General features: G+C 49.5%; 1 protein-coding gene across 5 annotated transcripts in view; it reads right to left on the reverse strand.

Moving 5' to 3' along the window:
• Sh (Potassium voltage-gated channel protein Shaker) overlaps nucleotides 1-18930 on the reverse strand; it is a 410425-nt gene that overhangs the window by 51155 nt on the left and 340340 nt on the right. For all 5 annotated transcript variants that reach the window (XM_050185375.2, XM_055074819.2, XM_050185374.3 and 2 more), the window contains exons 2-3: nucleotides 18320-18632; nucleotides 14869-15663 (exon numbers count right to left, since the gene is read on the reverse strand). In XM_050185375.2, coding sequence (XP_050041332.1) covers nucleotides 14869-15663; nucleotides 18320-18632 — 1108 coding nt within the window. The remainder of the gene's footprint in view (nucleotides 1-14868; nucleotides 15664-18319; nucleotides 18633-18930) is intronic.

Raw genomic sequence — 18930 nt, forward strand, 5'->3', positions numbered from 1 at the left:
TCTTTACAAGGACGACAGGTGATGCCCAGGGACTACAGGAAGGTTCTATGGCATTTTTGGTGAGCATCTCGGTGTGTCACTTGTCGCTCACCATGGGACACGCGGTAGGGACGCCGTCGGATGGGACTGGCGTCTCCCGTATGAGTCCGATGAGTTGCAACGGAAGACTGGCCCAACGGGCGGTCATGAAAGTCAAATATCTCGCGGTAGGAGATCAGCAGGTGTCGGGGGTCGGCAGCATGCGCTGGGACGAGGTGAGGTGCTGTCCTTTTGTCAAAACTGACATCGGCTGAACTGGACGAGGAAGTGGCCGTAGCGGAAGACGAAGAAACGTCTACAGCAAATGTAGAAATGCCATGCTCATCGACGCATGAGACGTTCGCCAAAGCCAAGCCTACCGGCATAATCTGCGCGCACAAGCTAAAGTTGAAGAAGTCCAGTGACACTGTGTGATGGTAACGAGGGTGTGAGGAACGATAGTATTCCGGGCCAATAGAACACCGGATATTGGAGTCAATAAGTAATCACCATCAGAAATGGAAGGTAGAGACGTCAAGTTCACGTAAACAACAGCTTGAGGTGGCAGTCGAACGTGATTGACGGAGCACAAACGCGGTTGACGTGTGACCGGAGCGTCAGAGTGAAGAGGCAGGTCGAGCTGCAGCACACCACGTCCACAACCAAACAGGGCGGAATGGGCTGATAGAAAGTCCATGCCGAGGCTGAGTTCATCGGAGCACTGCTCGAGCACAGCAAGTAGTACAGTCGTGGAGCGGTCGGCGACACTGATGCGTACTGAGGACAGGAAGCGTTCCACCATCGGCGACATGGATGGTTGACAACATGGGCGGTGTGAGGGCCTTCTTCAAGTGATGCCGAAGTTCAGCACCCATCAAAGATATTCGTGTGCCCCTGTCAGCCCGAGCAGGGAGGCGCACACCGTCCACTTTAACGTCTATTAGGTTACGACTAGTCGGCAGTGTGGCGAGAACATTTTGCGGATAGGTTGTTAATGCAGCGTCATCTCCGGGCGAGGACGGAGGACGAGAGAGCAGTGAATGGGACTGCATGCTGTCCACGCGGAGATGGTGAGCGTCGATATGACATGGTGGGAGTGTTAATGCAAGGTTCAACGTGCAAGGTTAAAGGTTTAACTTTGCATGACGAAATTGCGCGTTCTGTGACCCGTGATGGTGTAGCCTTCTATCGGTGTGAGGTTTTGTGAAGTGTTGTGACGACTTGTCCTGATGCTTTCTTGTAGGTATATATTTCGTGCAACTCGCTAATAAACCAGTTGGAAGTCAGCGCTCTGTTCCTTTATCTGGCCGGCTCGGCTTGTTTCTTCCTTGGTATGTTGCGCTGTACCAGTTCTAGAATGCAATACCAACTCGCCCAATCCTCAACGCTAGTGAAATTGTAAGAAGCAAGATTGCAACAAAGAATCTTAAGCACAGCAACTCGATCTTCTAGCCATTGGGCAACGGGCGTTTGCCTCAGTAAAGGAGTAGAACTTCCTTGAAAATGAGACGATTGGCGCGTTTTATTAACACCCCGCATGCGTTTTCGCCGCCATAAATATTTACACGTAAAAATGCTGATTTCCTTAGTTTTAATATGTTTTCGGAAGAACATTACTGACATTACCTGTACGGTTTCCCTTTGCCTCAGAATTTGAACGCCAGGTGGCGAAAGATGTCTAGACGTGTTCGTGTTCTAATAGCAGAGGCTTGTCCACAGAAGAAGCCGTGTTCCAGCACCTCAGGTTAGGCAACTTTTCTTGCTGGAACGAACTGCCTACGCAGACTGTGCCAGCCACACAGACGCTGTCGTCTGGTGCCATCGTTTTCCCCCGCATAGTAGCCGAGGTACGGTGGCCATAGGAAGTGCCGGCGGGGCTTCTGCAGCGAAGCATCGCGTCTCTGACATCGCGTGCCAGCGCGTTGTCAGAACACCGACGCCCCAGCGAAGCGTGAATCGCAATGAAGCAAGCTGGGCCCGCAAGTACCACGCCGTTACTTCACATCCAGAAACAACATGCAGCTGCGACTCAACGCCGGAGGCGGCCCAGGCGCTGCGGCAACAGGAGCCATGAGGCCTTAAGGAGGCTGAGGGTAAGCGACAACGTCGACAAAACCCTGCTGGTCCAAAGCGCACAGCGGACGCACGCATCGTGCCCGCCGTGAACGGTACGCGAGGTCGACGCAAGGCCACGACGCCGACAAGACCCTGTAGTTCTAACCGATGCTGCTTGCGGTCAGCGAGTTCTCTCTGTTTGTGTGTCTACACGCGCTACACGACGCGCGCTTACTTCGCTTACGTTTGCTGCAGCTAATACTGCCACTACAGCTACGAGCGTCACACTTCGTTGAAGAGACTTACATGGGCTAGTTGGTTGCTGGCTTGTTGGCGCGTTTTGAGGACAGGACACAGAAAGAATGCACACAGGACAGTCGCCGAAATCCAACTCAATTGAAGTTCAGCGACTGTCCTCTGTGCATTCTTTCTGTGTCCTGCCCTCAAAACGCGCCATTATAACCATGTTCCAACAATCCTTACACTTCGTGTAATATTCTAACATATTGCTAACGCATTCACAGCTTCGTCCTTATGACGAAAGTGCACAATGTTTTTATTGATATGAATTAAATGAGGAGGTTGGAAATTTTAATGGTGGCGGCTACATTTCGTCGCAGGGAAAATAAATTATGAAAGCACGAAAAGCATTGGAAAACGCTGAAGAAAATCTAACACGAAAGTTTGTGAAATTGCGCACACCAGTAAAGGAAGGTGCGGAAGAGAGCGCAAGGACACCCAGAGAGGTACACAGTAACGTAAATGAGCGAAAGTACGCAAGAATGTGGCAGAAAGCGCAGAAAATTTGACAGCTTTTTCAAAGACGAAACGTCTACGTAGCCAAACGTAACTGCATAACACCACACACGACTACACAACTACCCTGCATATTACAAACTAAATTTTGCAAGCCACTTATATGACTTGTTATACCTGGAAACAATTGAAATAGTGGGTCGGACTCGTAGACTTGATTTTTTGAACTTTCCGAAAAAGATTTCTAAACCTACAAGTGTTCTGTTCTGTCGCCCGCTATTGACTATTCATGCCCTTGATGCTGTAAATTTTGGGCAACAAAATTAACTCTGCATTTGTCTTCAATTTCAGCTCGTGCGTAGGTTATTTCCACGTTTCTGAATATCAGAAATAGGACGAAATGTTTGCATTATGTTTCCTGGCATCTATTACTAGCCTGAAACGCCACGGTGCAACGTAGATTAGAAATTACGATTATACTAACTCTCCTTTGGGTACCACATCCAATTCTGCTACTGTGCTTAGAGGCTGTAATGTGCGCGATGCCACTAGTCATTAGTGTCGCTTCACATTCTTTCTACTATTCGTGCATATTCAGAACACTGTAAAAGCAAATAGTTTCCTCGAATACAAAAGCATTCTCGTGTCGAGAGCAGTACTTCCCAGACATCCTCTATATTTTTATACACCTTATCGAAAGAGTCGTCGTTTACCTATGCACTGAAAACCACGTAGTAAGTTGACATGCTTGATAAAGTAAATGATATACGCGATCTAAACAAACGCTGTGACTTGTCCCTTACTACAACCAAGTCAAAAGAAAAAACAAACCGCCGCTTTCTAAGCAAAGCCACGCGAACGCTAAAAATTACAGTGTGCTACCTGTTCTTCCCAACCTGGGTGAATGACGGCAGCGCCCAATTTTCCTGCAGAATTTTTTGTGCAAAGCTCTATGGAGTGCAGTGACGCAACTGGCCCGTGAAACGGCGTAGTTTTTTTACGCAAGTGTCATGATAATATTAAAACATGAAAAATCTGGAGCTACAGTTGTTCACTAACCGTGGCAATCTTGGCTAGTACATTGATTTTTCTGAGATTTGGCAGCTTGCCACATTTGGCTTAGTTGAGAAAGCAAGTTGTGGCTTTTTGTATTCATGCTTCTGGTTACCTTGTACTGCATGCCAGTAGCGCAGCGTTTCTCTAGGAAATGCGAGTACTAATTATGTGCAAGACTGTTTCGTTCTATGACATGAGAGAGGGTCACATGAATTATGGATGCTTGAAGCGACTAACGGTGGTAGAAAGAGTGTCCCTGAAGCCAAGTTTCTACAAGGAAACATGCCGAAAGGATGGCTTTAGCGACATTGCTTGTTCGACCAGAGTTAATCATTTCTTTCTATGCAGGAATTACACGAGAATAAGCCTCGTTACTTATGAGCATGCACTTTGGTGATCATGTCATGTCCAACCATACCAGCAGCTACGTAAAACTGCTGCTTCGGTCGGGAACACGTGCGGGGAAGCTCCAGAAAAAAATAAAATTCTCCACGTCCAACGTACATATTAGAACCTATGTGACGTGCGAAGGTTTTGTGAAGCAGTTAAATAAGTGCTATAGCAACTTTCTCTTCTGCGGAGCATGACGATTACGCAGAGACCCTTCCACTACGCGACCTTCTCGACCGCGGATTACAACGTCTCCGGAATCGGTCTACCTTGCTCTGACGCTTGTCTCCTGAATCGGCCCTTTTTGTTTTTCCATTGTCTACGGGATCGGCCACGCTGCGCGGCAGCAAAGAAACCTTCGCCGTATTGAAGGAATCGGAATGCATCGTGTAACCGCGCAAACAACAAAGGACAAAGAAGGAAACACACAGGACAGGCGCGGAACTTCAACTGAGATTTACTCCGGGAAATCCCACATTTATACATGTATCATAATCACACTTGCTAATCATCAGACAACCATCACTCGACGTTGGCATGCGGGCGTGAGTGGCACAAATTTGCATGTAAATATTTGAACTCTTTATCACTCAATGACACCGAAGAGCTGCTTACGCAGCTGCCAGATTGCATTTTTATACAGTAAGCTTCGTAGATTTCTCGGCTCAGTTGTGACGCAAACATCTTCAAGACTTTAGTGTCGCGGAACCTAGGCGTGCAATTACGACAGTGGCGACAATGGTCAGCCTATTTGCCACCCCCTGCCAATCCTTCTAGTCCTGCGCGGTGCTCCTGCAGTCTGACGTTTAGACACCGTCCCGTCTGCCCTATGTAGCTGTTGCCACAAGAGAGGAGTATCTGGTACACTACCCCTATTCTGCATGGGACGAACCTGTCAACATGCTTGATACCACCTTCATTTCTTTTTTTCTTCTCCTGCACCATGTTGCATATGCCCGCCAGTTTCTTGGGCGCAGTGAAAACCACCGGTACTTCACATTTTTCAGCCACCTTTTTGAGGCGGTGAGAGATTTGGTGTTAGTGCGGGATGGCAACAGGTCTACGGCGTTGCGGCTCTACGCTTGGGCGGAACTCTGATGGGCCCCGCGCTTCCTTGTCAAGAGTTTCTAGCACCGAGGTGACCATCTCATACTGAAATCCTGCGCTGTGCAGTCTTTGCAACTGTAAGAACACGCTATGTTGCATTTCATGCTAGCAGGACTTATCAAGAGCAGCACGCAGGGAGTTTTTCGCAATTCCCCTTTTTACAAGTTTCGAATGAGGAGACTGGTAGTTTAAAATGCCTTTTTTTGATCGAGGCTGATACCTCCAGCACGCATGGGATCCGGCAATAATAATGCAAATGTCCAGGAAGTGTAGGCATCCATGTGAAGGCAACTCAAAAGTGAAACTCAACCCAAAGGCGCTCTCTCGGAAAATTTCAAGAACACGGTTTACTGCAGTTGAACCGCCTCCTTCCCCTACCCCTTTCAAAAAATTGCGTAATCGTCAACACATCTAAAAATCATAGCCGAGTAGGCTGTGTCAAGGCGTTCAGCAATTCGCTTGTCACAATATGATAAGAATATGCCACTTAATAAAGGGGCTATACAGGAACAAATGCACACTCCGCGCTTTTGTACGAAGTTCTTTCCTTCGAAATTAACGATGGCCGATGCCAGATAAAAATGAAGAATTTCTAAAAAGTCGTCCACACTTACGCCACATGCGTTCTGAAAGGCCACTGGGCCGTAGTCATCAATAGAATCTCTAATGACGCATAGCATAGCCCTGAACCATCGGCTCGTCCTTCCGGAAATTGTTCTCCTCTTCTACCCGTGTACTCCCTCGAAAAGGCGTATGAATGGCGTTGAGCGCGCGCGTTCGCTGTGATCCTAAAACCTCAAGAGCCATGCAGAATCATGGATGAAAATTTCATTGTTATTGATGAGGCAATCTGGAATCATATTCACAACGCTCCCTCAACGCATGAAAGGGAAGCTGACCCGATTGTTCAGATCAGATATTTGGACAGGAGTAATCAAATAGCGGTTGACACCGATGATCGCGACACGCGAGATGCCCTTCTGACTTTAATACAGCTTCCAATAAATGCCAAGCCAACTGCATTTCAAGCATACGAGGCCATACAAAAGGATCAAATCCGGGGCATTATCCGCAATGCAGGAGGAATGACTGCCGAGCAGCTTATGATGAACCTGCACTGCCGGAAGTGCGACATTATCAGCGCTCGCCGCGTTGGGGACAAAGGCGCAGCTGTAGTCACTTTTAAAGGGACTAGCCTTCCATACAAAATCGGGCTCAAGTCTTTCACAATACTAGTCTACCCGTTCAAGTCGCAGGTTTACGCTTGTGAGACGTGCCACAAATTAGGACACGGAAAACAGCATTGTCCGAATTTTAACAGCCCGCGTTGTGCCACATGTGGCGGAAAGCAGCATGGCAGTGACGAGTTCTGTCCCAACCAGGGCCCGAAATGCCGTAATTGTGGGGGTAAACACCTTGCAACGGCTCGAGACTGCCCCCAGCGCATAATGATCAACAAACAGCTGCGCGTGAAGTCAAAACGACCTCAGAAGCAAAGCCAGAACTCCATGGGGTCACAAGCGCAAGCTTATGAGCGCCCTCAAAAGACAGTGACCATGAGACACAACATTTACACTGGGCCTCCCCGCGCTCCATCAACATCAACTCTTGCGATACCTCCGGAAAATAAACCGCTTTCCGATTACGGCAAACATACCTTTGCTAATGTCCTCAAGATGGCTAACAGCGAAGCGTTAGAACACGCGAAAGCGAGTCACGCCAGAATTACAGGTCAGTCTGTCCCCGCCTCACTCTCAGCAAATGAAGGTGCACGTGTTCAAGGACAAGTCCATGAAGCTACCTCTCGAGCCCTCACTGTCAAGGCACCAGAGCAGAGCCAGCATAAGCTGCTAGAAACGCAGCCAAAACCACAAATTCAGCCTGACTACGAAGCCATCTTCTCGGCACGCCTGGCACAAATGGAACACAACATCATGTGAAGCGTACAAATGATGATAGAACGAGCTATCGAAACATGCGTTCGCATCGTCATGGAGCGCCTAATGCTCAATGGAACGCTCTCCTTCGGAGGTCTTACCACGGCCGCATCAGTTAATACGGCGCCTTTGCTGCCTGTACAGACAGCTCCGACGCAGATAGCTCACACACAACATGGCTCAGCTAATCCCTCAAGTTAATGTTCGCGGTCACGGTCGGGATGTGGGGGGAGCCATCCCGACCGTGATTCAGTGGAACTGCCGCTCCCTCAAGAAGAAAACAGCAAACGTGATTTTACGCTGGGGCCTGTCTCATAACAGTCTCAGACCCGCCGTTCTGGCATTGCAGAAGGTGAACTGCTTCATGCCACGCTTACCATACTACGAAGGCTATGGCTTCCCCGAAGACACCGTCACACCTGTGTGCACAGCTGTGTATGTGGATCGAAGACTCACCCACACAAAGCTCGACACTGAGCCTTGGTGTTCGAATATTGCTAATGTTACCGGATGCCGGATCCAACTCACGCCCGAAAGGATAATCATTGTTTTTTCCGTGTACATACGTCCAGAAAGCGCACGAAGGAAGACTAAGCGCGCCTCGGTAGACTTTAGCTACCTACATGTTCGGAGGATCTATCCGAAGGATACAATTCTAATCTGTGGAGACTTCAATGCTCAACATGTAGCCTGGAACTATAATAAGTGCAGCCCACACGGTCGTCGTATCATGGAAGAGTTTGGCCATTATGGACTATCGCTCCTTAATCTGCCGCAATCCCATACGAGGCGCGGACAGGACACAAGGCAAGCACACACGACGCCAGACTTAACATGGTCCTCGAGACCCAGAACCTGCCAATGGAAACTTCTAGAGGACCCTCTTGGCAGTGACCATCTTCCAATTGCCATCACAGTGAGAACAAATGGTTCCTCGTGCCGCCCGTCGTCTTACAAACGGGATTATACGATTACGCACTGGGACAAATATCGGATGCTGCTAGAAGAAAACGGCCCAGTTAACAATCTCGACTCCTTAACGCAAGCTATGACGCGTGCCAAGCGCACAGCAACTAAGAGGCTGCGGGTTTCTCCGGACCAACCTGATCCGGATAGGCACCTCCTGCTTCTATGGAACCGCAGGCTCAGACTTCTGTCTTCTTATCGAGCGAAGGGGCGCCCTCGGACATTACGAACTAAACTACGCTCTTTACAAGAGGAAATCGAGAAGTATACGGGAGAGCTAGCTTCCCAGCATTGGATGCAGGTGTGCGGATCGACTAATTCAAGCAGGGCGTGGGCTATACTGAGATCTCTTCTTGGGCAACGTAAAACCTCAGACGCCGCAGCCCGTGTTGCCTTGAAAAAAGGCATCACCAATGCCGAACTCGCAGAGAAAGCGGCAGATATATTTTTTCCCCAGTCAAATAATACCACAAATAGAACCTATGCGAGGGACGATGACCAAGACGGACACGATGATCTAAACAAGCTCTTCACGGCCAGCGAGCTCGAAGACTCCATACGCAGAATGAACACCCGTGGCGCACCAGGGGTTGATGGAATCATGGCAGCGCACATCCAAAACCTTACCGAAGGATGCAAAATTACACTTCCGGCGGAGTTTGACCGTATATGGAAAGAAGGAACTCTCCCACGAGAATGGCGCCACTCTATTGTCAAGCCTATTCCGAAACCGAGCAAACCACCGAACTGCCTGGGAAACTTAAGACCAGTTTCGCTCACGTCATGTCTGTGCAAACTTTTGGAGAGCATGGTGAACGCAAGGTTAATATGGTGGTTGGAGGTAAATTGTCTTCTGCCTCACCCTCAGTACGGTTTCCGGCCTGGTCTTTCTACTCAGGATATTATGATCCGCCTAAAAGAGGACGTGCTCGATGTCTCGTCCTCGTGTCCTCGCATAGTTGTTGGGGTGGACAGCAGAAAAGCTTTCGATAGCCTTCCCCACGCCTCTATCATGCAGGCGATACAAGAAATGGGCATCAAAGACAACATTCACAACTTTATTGCTGCGTTCCTTCAAGACAGAACGTTTCAAGTTTAAGTAGGCAGCGACCTCAGCTCCTATCATCATAACGGGGTTGGAGTCCCACAAGGAGCTGTAATCTCTCCAACATTATTCAACATCGTCTTAGCAGCTCTTCCTGCAAAACTAGAGACATTCACAAGCATTGAGCACGCTATCTACGCAGATGATGTGACGCTGTGGACCACGCGAGGTTCCCTAGGAAAACAAGAGGAGGCCCTGCAGACGGCGTTGAATACTAGCGAGAGCTTCACGAGGGAGATAGGGCTTACACTAGCACCGGAGAAGACCGAGTTTGTCGTTATCCATGGTGGGAAAAGGTCAAAGTCAAAGGACGAGGAGAAAGCCAGCGTCCATCTCTCGATCGGACAGACATCCATTCTAAAGAAGCGGGTCATCCGCGTACTCGCAATGTGTTTAGACGAGCAGTGTATATCTATAACGTGGTGCAATCAAACAGTAAAGGTCACCAAGCAGGTCACTCAAATCCTCCGCAGGATTTCCAAGCGTACAAGGGGCGTTAAAGAAAAAGAAATGAGACACTTTGTGCAGGCTTTCCTGCATTCTCGCATCCTGTATGGCGCCCCTTTTCACCCAATCACTCGAACATAGCTACATTCTCTGGAACGCCTCAACAACGAGGCAAGGAGAGTAATGACAGGATTGCCAAAGTACACGCCACTCCCTGCACTCAAGAGCTGCAGCGCTTTGGGTGACATCGCTGATCTTATTTCAATGGACGAGCATACTCATGTGAAACGCCTCAAGTCCACAAACGCAGGAAGGGCTACATTGGTTAAAAATTGGGCATGACATCTCTAACCTTCCGGCGATTCCACGGATATCTCCCCATTGGGAGCACGTTCCAATTGCGGATCCCAATCCACTGCCGAAGAACATGGGACAAGATCAATTGGCAAGAAGACAGGCCCACGCCAAACGCCATAAGAAATATACGCAACAACTACGTGAGTGGGGCAACAACTCTGGCAGGTGCCATATAGTCTATGTGGATGCTTCTATCGGAGGACAAGAGGAGAAGCCAATGTTCACTACGGCGTGGATAAGTATGGAAGCAACCGAACGGGGCAGTAAACTCCACCTCACAAGACATGTCGTTCAGAGCTCTACGGCAGAACTGTATGCCATCCTAGATTTTGCCAAGCATGCTGAACACACTGCCAACAAATTTCCAAGAGGTGCTAAGCACCACTACAAAGTGTTTACGGATTCTCAAAATGACTTAAGAGCTTGCCAGGACACTCGCACAGCCACTGCTGTGGTCCAACAACTCCGCCTCCACGTGCGTCGTCTGCGTGACCAAGGTGATGATTTTCAGTTACACTGCATCCCGGGGCACACGGGTATACCAGGAAATGAACGGGCCCATCGACTAGCGCGCGCCACGCTACTATCCGCGCTGTCGAAACCGCCCGAACAAGTACTGAACAACGTACCTGAAGGCACGGAAATACACAGTCAGTGGTACGATCCCATGGAAGCAATAGCCGAAGCCAAGCGCCACCCACGCAGCTATCTCTTCACTACGTCCAATTCCATGGACATTCCTCCCCTTCCCTCCCAGGCTGTTACTCGTCGGCAGCAGGTTCTGCTCCGGCAGGTACAGACTGGCACCCTCCTTACTCCCTTACTCATGCAGCGTTTTCGCAGAAAGGAGGACACTCGTGGCCTGGAATGTTCGCGTGCGCGTACCTGCAGCCCCTGCAACACCAGGGCGGACCTCGAACACTTAATCTGGGACTGCCCGCTGTATTCTGACCCCAGGCAAAGGGCCCTTGCTTCGCTCCCAACGGAATGGCGACCAACCTCCCTACAGACCTGGGCGCTAGCGAGACACTGCAGTGCTGCGACCGCCAACGAGCTCTGGTGGTCACTGTACGAATTCCTGGATGATCCTCAGGCTCCAGCCACTGGGACCAGGCTTCTTCATCTCGAGCGTACCAACGCCAGCATCAGACCCCACGATGTAGATAATTAAGTCTCCAATTATTTCCCTTACCTTCTCACTCCCGCCACTCCCCAAGCCAATTCACCGCAGCCCTTTAAGGGCAAAAATGTGAATAAGGACGTGTAAACAACAACTCAAAAGGCATTCTACCAGCTTGATGAAGATTCTCAGGTCTGAACTATGGAGGCAAGTGCGACATATTCAAGGATGCCTACGGGTGCTTGCAGCGTCCCAGGTGGAGGGAATCCAGAACTGTGAAGCCTTGTACAGAAGGTACTCTCGCGAATGTAACCATTTGACCGAACTGCTGTGGTCCCTATGCCTTCCAGCGCTCCTCGATTGGGCAAAGTTTTGAAAAAAAGGTAAATGTGTCACCAGGAAAGGTTTCCTATATTGGGCACTGTCATGTGCCAAAAAGTGTTGATTCGGTTTTATCTAAAGGACCTAAGTTCTGTATTCAAACCCGAGAGCTCCTATCTATTGTCAAGAACATTGCAAGACGTGCGCCCGAGGATGAAAAAGGCTTGTGTATTTCAGAAGGGGTAAACTCACTAGCGGTCAAGCGGTCCAAGCAGAACCAGCAGCGAGATGTTAAGCGAACTGTCGAGTACCTCAAGCAGAATGATCTGGCTTTAATGATTTCTGATAAAGAAGGTAGTTTTACCGTTCTACCTAATTCGTTATTTCGTCAGAAAGTGAGGGAAGCTGTCGCAAAAAATTTTCCCATCGAGACGCGCACTGCCGCTAAGCTAAAAAAGCTAGCGTTGGGTCTGTGTGACAGGTGTAACCTCACAAATCTTGGATTGGCTATCAAGGGTGCGAAGAGCGGAGCGGTCACCGTTTTCTTCTCCGCGAAAACCCATAAAGAAGACATTCCATTCCGAGCCATCGTATCGGAGCGTGACACGTGGCAGGGGACGGTCTCTAAGGTTCTGCAGAAACACTTGCGCTTGCTCAGATTTAAGGACCCCTTCATGATAAGGAATTCTGAAGAGCTTATCGCATTTCTGCGTGATCATGAAGGCTCGAAGGAATCGTTGTTTTCGTTTTCCATTGATGTCATTTACCTATTTTATTCCATTCCACAAGATAAATTGCTATGCGCCATTAGAGATTCCATTGATGACTACTGCCCAGTGGCCTTTCAGAACGCATGTGGCGTAAGTGTGGACGACTTTTTAGAAATTCTTCATTTTTATCTGGCATCGACCATCGTTAATTTCCAAGGAAAGAACTTCGTCCAAAAGAACTTCGTCCCATGGATGCCTGCAGTTCCTGGACATTTGCATTATTATTGCCGGATCCCATGCGTGCTGGAGGTATCAGCCTCGATCAAAAAAAGGCATTTTAAACTACCAGTCTGCTCATTCGAAGCTTGTAAAAAGGGGAATTGCGAAAAACTCCCTGCGTGCTGCTCTTGATAAGTCCTGCCAGCATGAAATGCAACATAGCGTGTTCTTACAGTTGCAAAGACTGCACAGCGCAGGATTTCAGTATGAGATGGTCACCTCGGTGCTAGAAACTCTTGACAAGGAAGCGCGGGGCCCATCAGAGCTCCGCCCAAGCGTAGAGCCGCAACGCCGTAGACCTGTTGCCATCCCGTACTACCACCAAATCTCTCACCGCCTCAAAAAGGTGGCTGAAAAATGTGAAGTACCGGTGGTTTTCACTGCGCCCAAGAAACTGGCGGGCATATGCAACATGGTGCAGGAGAAGAAAAAAAGAAATGAAGGTGGTATCAAGCATGTTGACAGGTTCGTCCCATGCAGAATAGGGGTAGTGTACCAGATACTCCTCTCTTGTGGCAACAGCTACATAGGGCAGACGGGACGGTGTCTAAACGTCAGACTGCAGGAGCACCGCGCAGGACTAGAAGGATTGGCAGGGGGTGGCAAATAGGCTGACCATTGTCGCCACTGTCGTAATTGCACGCCTAGGTTCCGCGACACTAAAGTCTTGAAGATGTTTGCGTCACAACTGAGCCGAGAAATCTACGAAGCCTACTGTATAAAAATGCAATCTGGCAGCTGCGTAAGCAGCTCTTCGGTGTCATTGAGTGATAAAGAGTTCAAATATTTACATGCAAATTGGTGCCACTCACGCCCGCATGCCAACGTCGAGTGATGGTTGTCTGATGATTAGCAAGTGTGATTATGATGCATGTAGAAATGTGGGATTTCCCGGAATAAATCTCAGTTGAAGTTCCGCGCCTGTCCTGTGTGTTTCCTTCTTTGTCCTTTGTTGTTTGCGCGGTTACACGATGCATTCCAATATCGACCACCATCTAGCCCGCCTATCCCTGTTAAATTTGAAGGAATCGTGTGCTCTAAAGCGTATAATTCTTGCACCGTGCATATTTAGGTACCGCTTGTTGTTTCAATGCATAATGCCATAGAGCCAGCCAACCTGTAGGTGTAATACATATGAGTCTATACGTATAAGAACGATGGTATGTGTGGGTTATTGGATAAGGCAGCCTCGGCAGGACCCAGCAGAAGCAGCCACGGTCCGCTTTAAGACATCGCCTTCTGGACAAAGACGTGTCCGAGATTGCGCAAGACGATAGCTGTATGGGAGCGCAGGTTTATTGCCTCTCACACGCTTAATATAGTCGCAATAGTTCCTATTAATTTCAACATTTGAAGATGACTCGCCTAGCTCACCGATTTCGCAATGACCATGAACTGACAGTCGCAATTCCGCATTATTGGCAGGAGCCTAGCAACCGCTTTGCTTTTTCTTTTTTCAGATATGACTGAACTCGGGAAGAAGTGTGTTAGGTGCACAGATGTCGTAGGTAGTGGTTGTCGGTAGAAGAGAGGGTACAATTTGGAACAGAAGTATTTTCTTGGTCCAGAGCTCCGAGGCTTTAGGCCTAAAGGCTCCTGATTATCCGAAACGATGGAGCACTCCTCGTACTCGTATGATCACCGAATCACGCTATATCTACAGCCTACATTGTTATTACGCTTGCTTAAACAAGTTTCTATTGACTATATTAATGAGTAGTTAAATTATAGACAGGCAGCAGTGCGGATAAGGAACTTGACTCGACTGCATAACGAATTTTCTCCCGAATATTTTATTTATGGTTAAGAGAAGGAAGTGGAGCTCGACAGGCCAATTGATGTATCAAAAATGTGACCGGTGGTTCGTATGACTGACAAAGCGAAGAAAACGTGGTAGAATAGAAGGTGACAGAGAGTTGGGTGGTCTGGTAAGATTAGAGAATGGCCGGGATTGTGGGTGGCTCCCTTGGCGCGAGACAGGATTAACTGACGACGCCTGCGAAAAGCCGTTCAGACAGAGGCCTAAATGTATAGTGCGGAAGTTACCGTGAAAAAAGCCTAAATGCAGCCGTTTCCGATTTTTTTTCCAGCAGTGATCGCGACGATGACGGCCCTAGCTTTCACGCAGGAAAAGCGCAACCGAGTAGCACGGAGTTGACCAACTAGGATGCGGTTCCGTGCTGCCTGCCATCAGCGGTTTACAGGCGACGAGCTAATGCTACAGCGCCTGCTGTGGACGCGCACCTTGAAGTAGGATCGGTCTGAGTCGGCCTCTGCGTAGTAGACGGCCGACGAGAAGAGTATGACTCCGATGAAGAGGAAGAATATGAGCAGGCCCAGCTCGCGCATGGAGGCGCGCAGCGTGCGGCCCAGGATCTGCAGGCCCTTGGAGTGGCGCGACAGCTTGAAGATGCGGAAGACGCGCACCAGCCGGATGACCCTCAGTATGGCCAGGCTCATGGCCTGGTTCGAGCTCTTGTCCGGCGGCAGGAACCCGGGCCCTTCGCGCTCTCGCGCGATCACGGTGCCCAGCGTGATGAAGTACGGGATGATGGCGACGAGGTCGATGCTGTTCATCACGTCTTTGAAGAACGCCAGCTTGCAGGGGCAGGCGCAGAAACGCACGAACAGTTCGAACGTGAACCACACGATGCAGCACGTCTCGATCAGGAAGAACGGCTCGGTCAGCTTGGGCACTTCGTCCTCGACCACGCGCGTCATGTTGTTGCCCGCGGGGAACATGCGGTAGTGCTTGAACTCGGGCAGCGTCTCCAGGCAGAAGATGACGATGGACAGCAGGATGACCACCACGGACACGATGGCCACCACGCGTGCGGCCTGCGAGCTCTCCGGGTACTCGAAGAGCAGCCACACGCGCCGCTGCAGGTCGCGGCCGGGAAGCGGTCGCTCCTCCTCTTTGATGAAGCCCTCGTCCTCGCGGAACTTGTTGAAGGTGCCCTCGCCCAACTCGTAGAACTTGATCTCCTCGGCGAACACGTCCAGGGGAACGTTCACTGGTCGCCGCAGCCGGCCGCCGCTCTGCGAAACACCGTGCAAGACGTGACTCGAAAATCCCACTTAGGCAAAAGACAATCGCTCCCGGGCATGCTTTCAAGAGTGGGAATGCATGATCGGGGGCAACGCACAGACCGCATGTGGTAAACTGGATCGAGAGCGCAGCTGCATCGAACAGTAGGTGCTTACGTAACTTGCGTAATCCTAGCGTTTTCTACGTGAATTCCTTTTGCACCTCTAACGCTAAAACACGCTTTGTAACACAACAAAATACCTTGCGTCACGATATTGATATATTCAGCTCTACTGTTTGCTCGTTATCTGACTTCTGTCGTTGATTACTTAAAATTTTTTTTTCCTTTTGTATCACTGTTGTTTCAGATATTCTGTTCTGTTTTTTAGTTCCATATTCTCTGTGTAACACAAGTGCATCAATATTAAGGCATAAGGCTGTTCTTGGGCATCCAGAAAATAAATAAATGAAATGAAATGAAACACTCTGTGGTACAGAGTTCAGCTTGGAGGGAAACGCACTCCTTCCGATGGGGCGGTATAATGGTACATCGCGTTTTGCGTGCTGTTTAAGGTACCGCTGGTTGACAAAATTAATGCAGAGCCATTCGCATAGGCGCCTCTCATAGTCTGCGTTGCTTGGAGACGTTGAACCCCACAAATGAACAAGAACATGAAAAAAAAAAGAAAGAAGCGAAAGCCGGTTGTAACCGTATATGAAAATTGGTACAAGCATGAAACGCGTCCTCTTTTAAGAACGTTGTGCCTACACGTTTCCCGTACCGGCGTGCTTTCACGTGAAAGCGCAGGATTACGGCGGCAGGTACGCAGGAAACGCCCGCGGCCGTGCGCGCCCTGGGCCAGTCACGTGCGTAGCACGTGACTGGCCCAGGGCGCGCACGGCCGCGTGACTGGCCCAGAGGCAGCGTAGCACGTGACTGGCCCAGAGGCAAGTATACAGCCTGGCGATCGCCCTGCGTGTGCAGCATGCTGTAGGTTCGCCTACGCTAGACGTCTACGCGCCATCAAAATAGCGGGTCGATTCACCCACAGTGCACAGTCAAGGCCACGTTTTCAACCCACGTTGACATCGTGGCCTGGACTGTATATGACTATTTCAGTACGTTTTCCATATTCTCGCACAACACTATTAAATAACCCACGCTTTCATGTTTGTGTACATCGTGATATTCATTTTATTATTGAATAATTCGAATGGTCGATAATATTACGGTATCCCATCCGTCTAAACATGACACCGGTATGTGCCACAATTTGATTTATTATAAAAGCCGCATACAAGCACAAAGCTTATGAGCCGAGTTATTAGCACGTAACATTGACCTTCGTCAGCAGCAATATGTTCTTAAGCTAACTGGCCTAGTGCACGCTCGTTTTAACGAATTTCAGCGTACGCAGTATGACATCATCGTGCGAGGGAAAACCGGCACACGCATGCGTTCTACATGCTTCAGATGACTTCGGACATTTCCTCTGAGACCGCACTGCCACGCCAACCCGCAACAGCAATGCCTTAAACCGACTCATCTACCCTAGAAAATGTATTTTGGCTGAATTGTCAAAGTTCGCGTATGTTTGTCGAGCCACGTTCGCTTGCTCTTTATCTGGGATACATCACTTACGCAGCAGCAAGCCCCGCTCTGGAAATTGTGCTGCTGCGATTGATTTACAAATCTCGAAGCACTAAGACAAAGTTTTAAAATATTCGTTTTATTTCCTCATAACCGTCATCGGACGTCTCATGCCTTAAAGCCCGCAAATAGTAAAACGCGATTGGCAGTTATAATTGGCGACGGAATTGAAACACTTGAGGTGAGAATCGTAAAAAAAAAAAAAATGCTCCCAGTGCTTCTCTGAAGTATGGAACGCCAGTTTGCCCATCAAGCCTTGCTTCTAAGGAAATGACGCATTTTGTTGAATTTGGTCAAAATGTACCTCACCATTCGGTGTCCTAATGTGTATCTAACGGCATTCTCGCCACTGGTGGCGTCGAGGAGGTACTGACGCGTCGTTTCAGTGAGAATCAGACTTGCCAACAACGACGTACCAGGAATGAGTACACGAAGTTTTAATTACCGCTGCACTGAGATCGTAGGATACGTTAACTTGGACGCCTAATTACTCCAACAGAGAACAACTCGAATGAGTCGACATAAAGCGGGAGTCTTTCGGCAAGTCCAATTGATAGTTGCACCTACGACACTCTTCGCTCTCTTGTAGTCAGATGTGGAGTAATGTGGACTACGACGAAGTCCGGATTCAGAGAGGTTGATACTGCTTGATAGGTTCGTCGGTGACATTGGAATGCTAAAGAAGCGCGATAGATACAGACGAAGAAAAGGCGTGAGAAACTTAGCCAAACTTTAACCAAGTCAAAGCCAACTGGCTCAGGCTACTACTATACAGGTTGCTTACAACGCCATCGCTCCCTTTTTTCAGCATTTGTTAAAGCTATACCGACGATCTTATCAAAGAACTCGCGGCGGGATTGCTCTTTGAGCCGCTCCTAACGTGCATAAAAATGGAGCGACAGTCACTTCAAGGTGGGGGCATCGCTGCGAACAAGCATTGCAAACTCGCGCTGGCACATTTCTCTCTCTCTCTCAATGCCGCTGCGGGGGCGTTCTTATGCAAAGCGAACACGTGCCTGGTAGTAGTAAAGGATGGCGTCGAAGCTGGGCCTGTTGCGGTCGAAGAAGTACTCGTTGCGCAGCGGGTCGAAGTAGCGCAGCCTGCGTCCCGGGTCCCCCAGCAGGGTGTCCGGGAACTGGTGCAGGGTGCGCAGCTGCGTCTCGAACCGAAGCCCGCTCACGTTGATCACCACCCGCTCGCAGAGGTCGTGCTCGTGCGGGATGGGCTCGAAGTTGCCGCCGCCAGGAGGCGACACGAGCCCGCCGCCGCCCGACAGCCCCGCTTCGCAGCCGCCCGTCGCATCCTCGCTGCTCAGCTTGGGCAGGGACCTGTGATGGAGGGAGCCGCGGTCAACGCCTTGGGCGAAAGATGCGACCGACGGGTAGACGGCAGATGGGATATAGGCAGGGCTCGGCCCGGTCTCTTTCCTTTAACTCTCTCTCTCTTTCTACATTCAAACTTAAGTTTTCCGTGCATCGCAAACCAGGCTCAGGTGAAACGCCTAAATCAACAGCTAACTGAGGCACGCCTACTATGGACGGGAGAGAGATCTTTGATTCACAAAACTAAAATACTGGGAGTAAGTCTCAAACTCACGTTGCGTTTCCAGACTATATGGACATACTC

This window comes from Dermacentor andersoni, chromosome 4 (genome assembly GCF_023375885.2).
Source record: "Dermacentor andersoni chromosome 4, qqDerAnde1_hic_scaffold, whole genome shotgun sequence".
NCBI lineage: Eukaryota > Metazoa > Arthropoda > Arachnida > Ixodida > Ixodidae > Dermacentor > Dermacentor andersoni.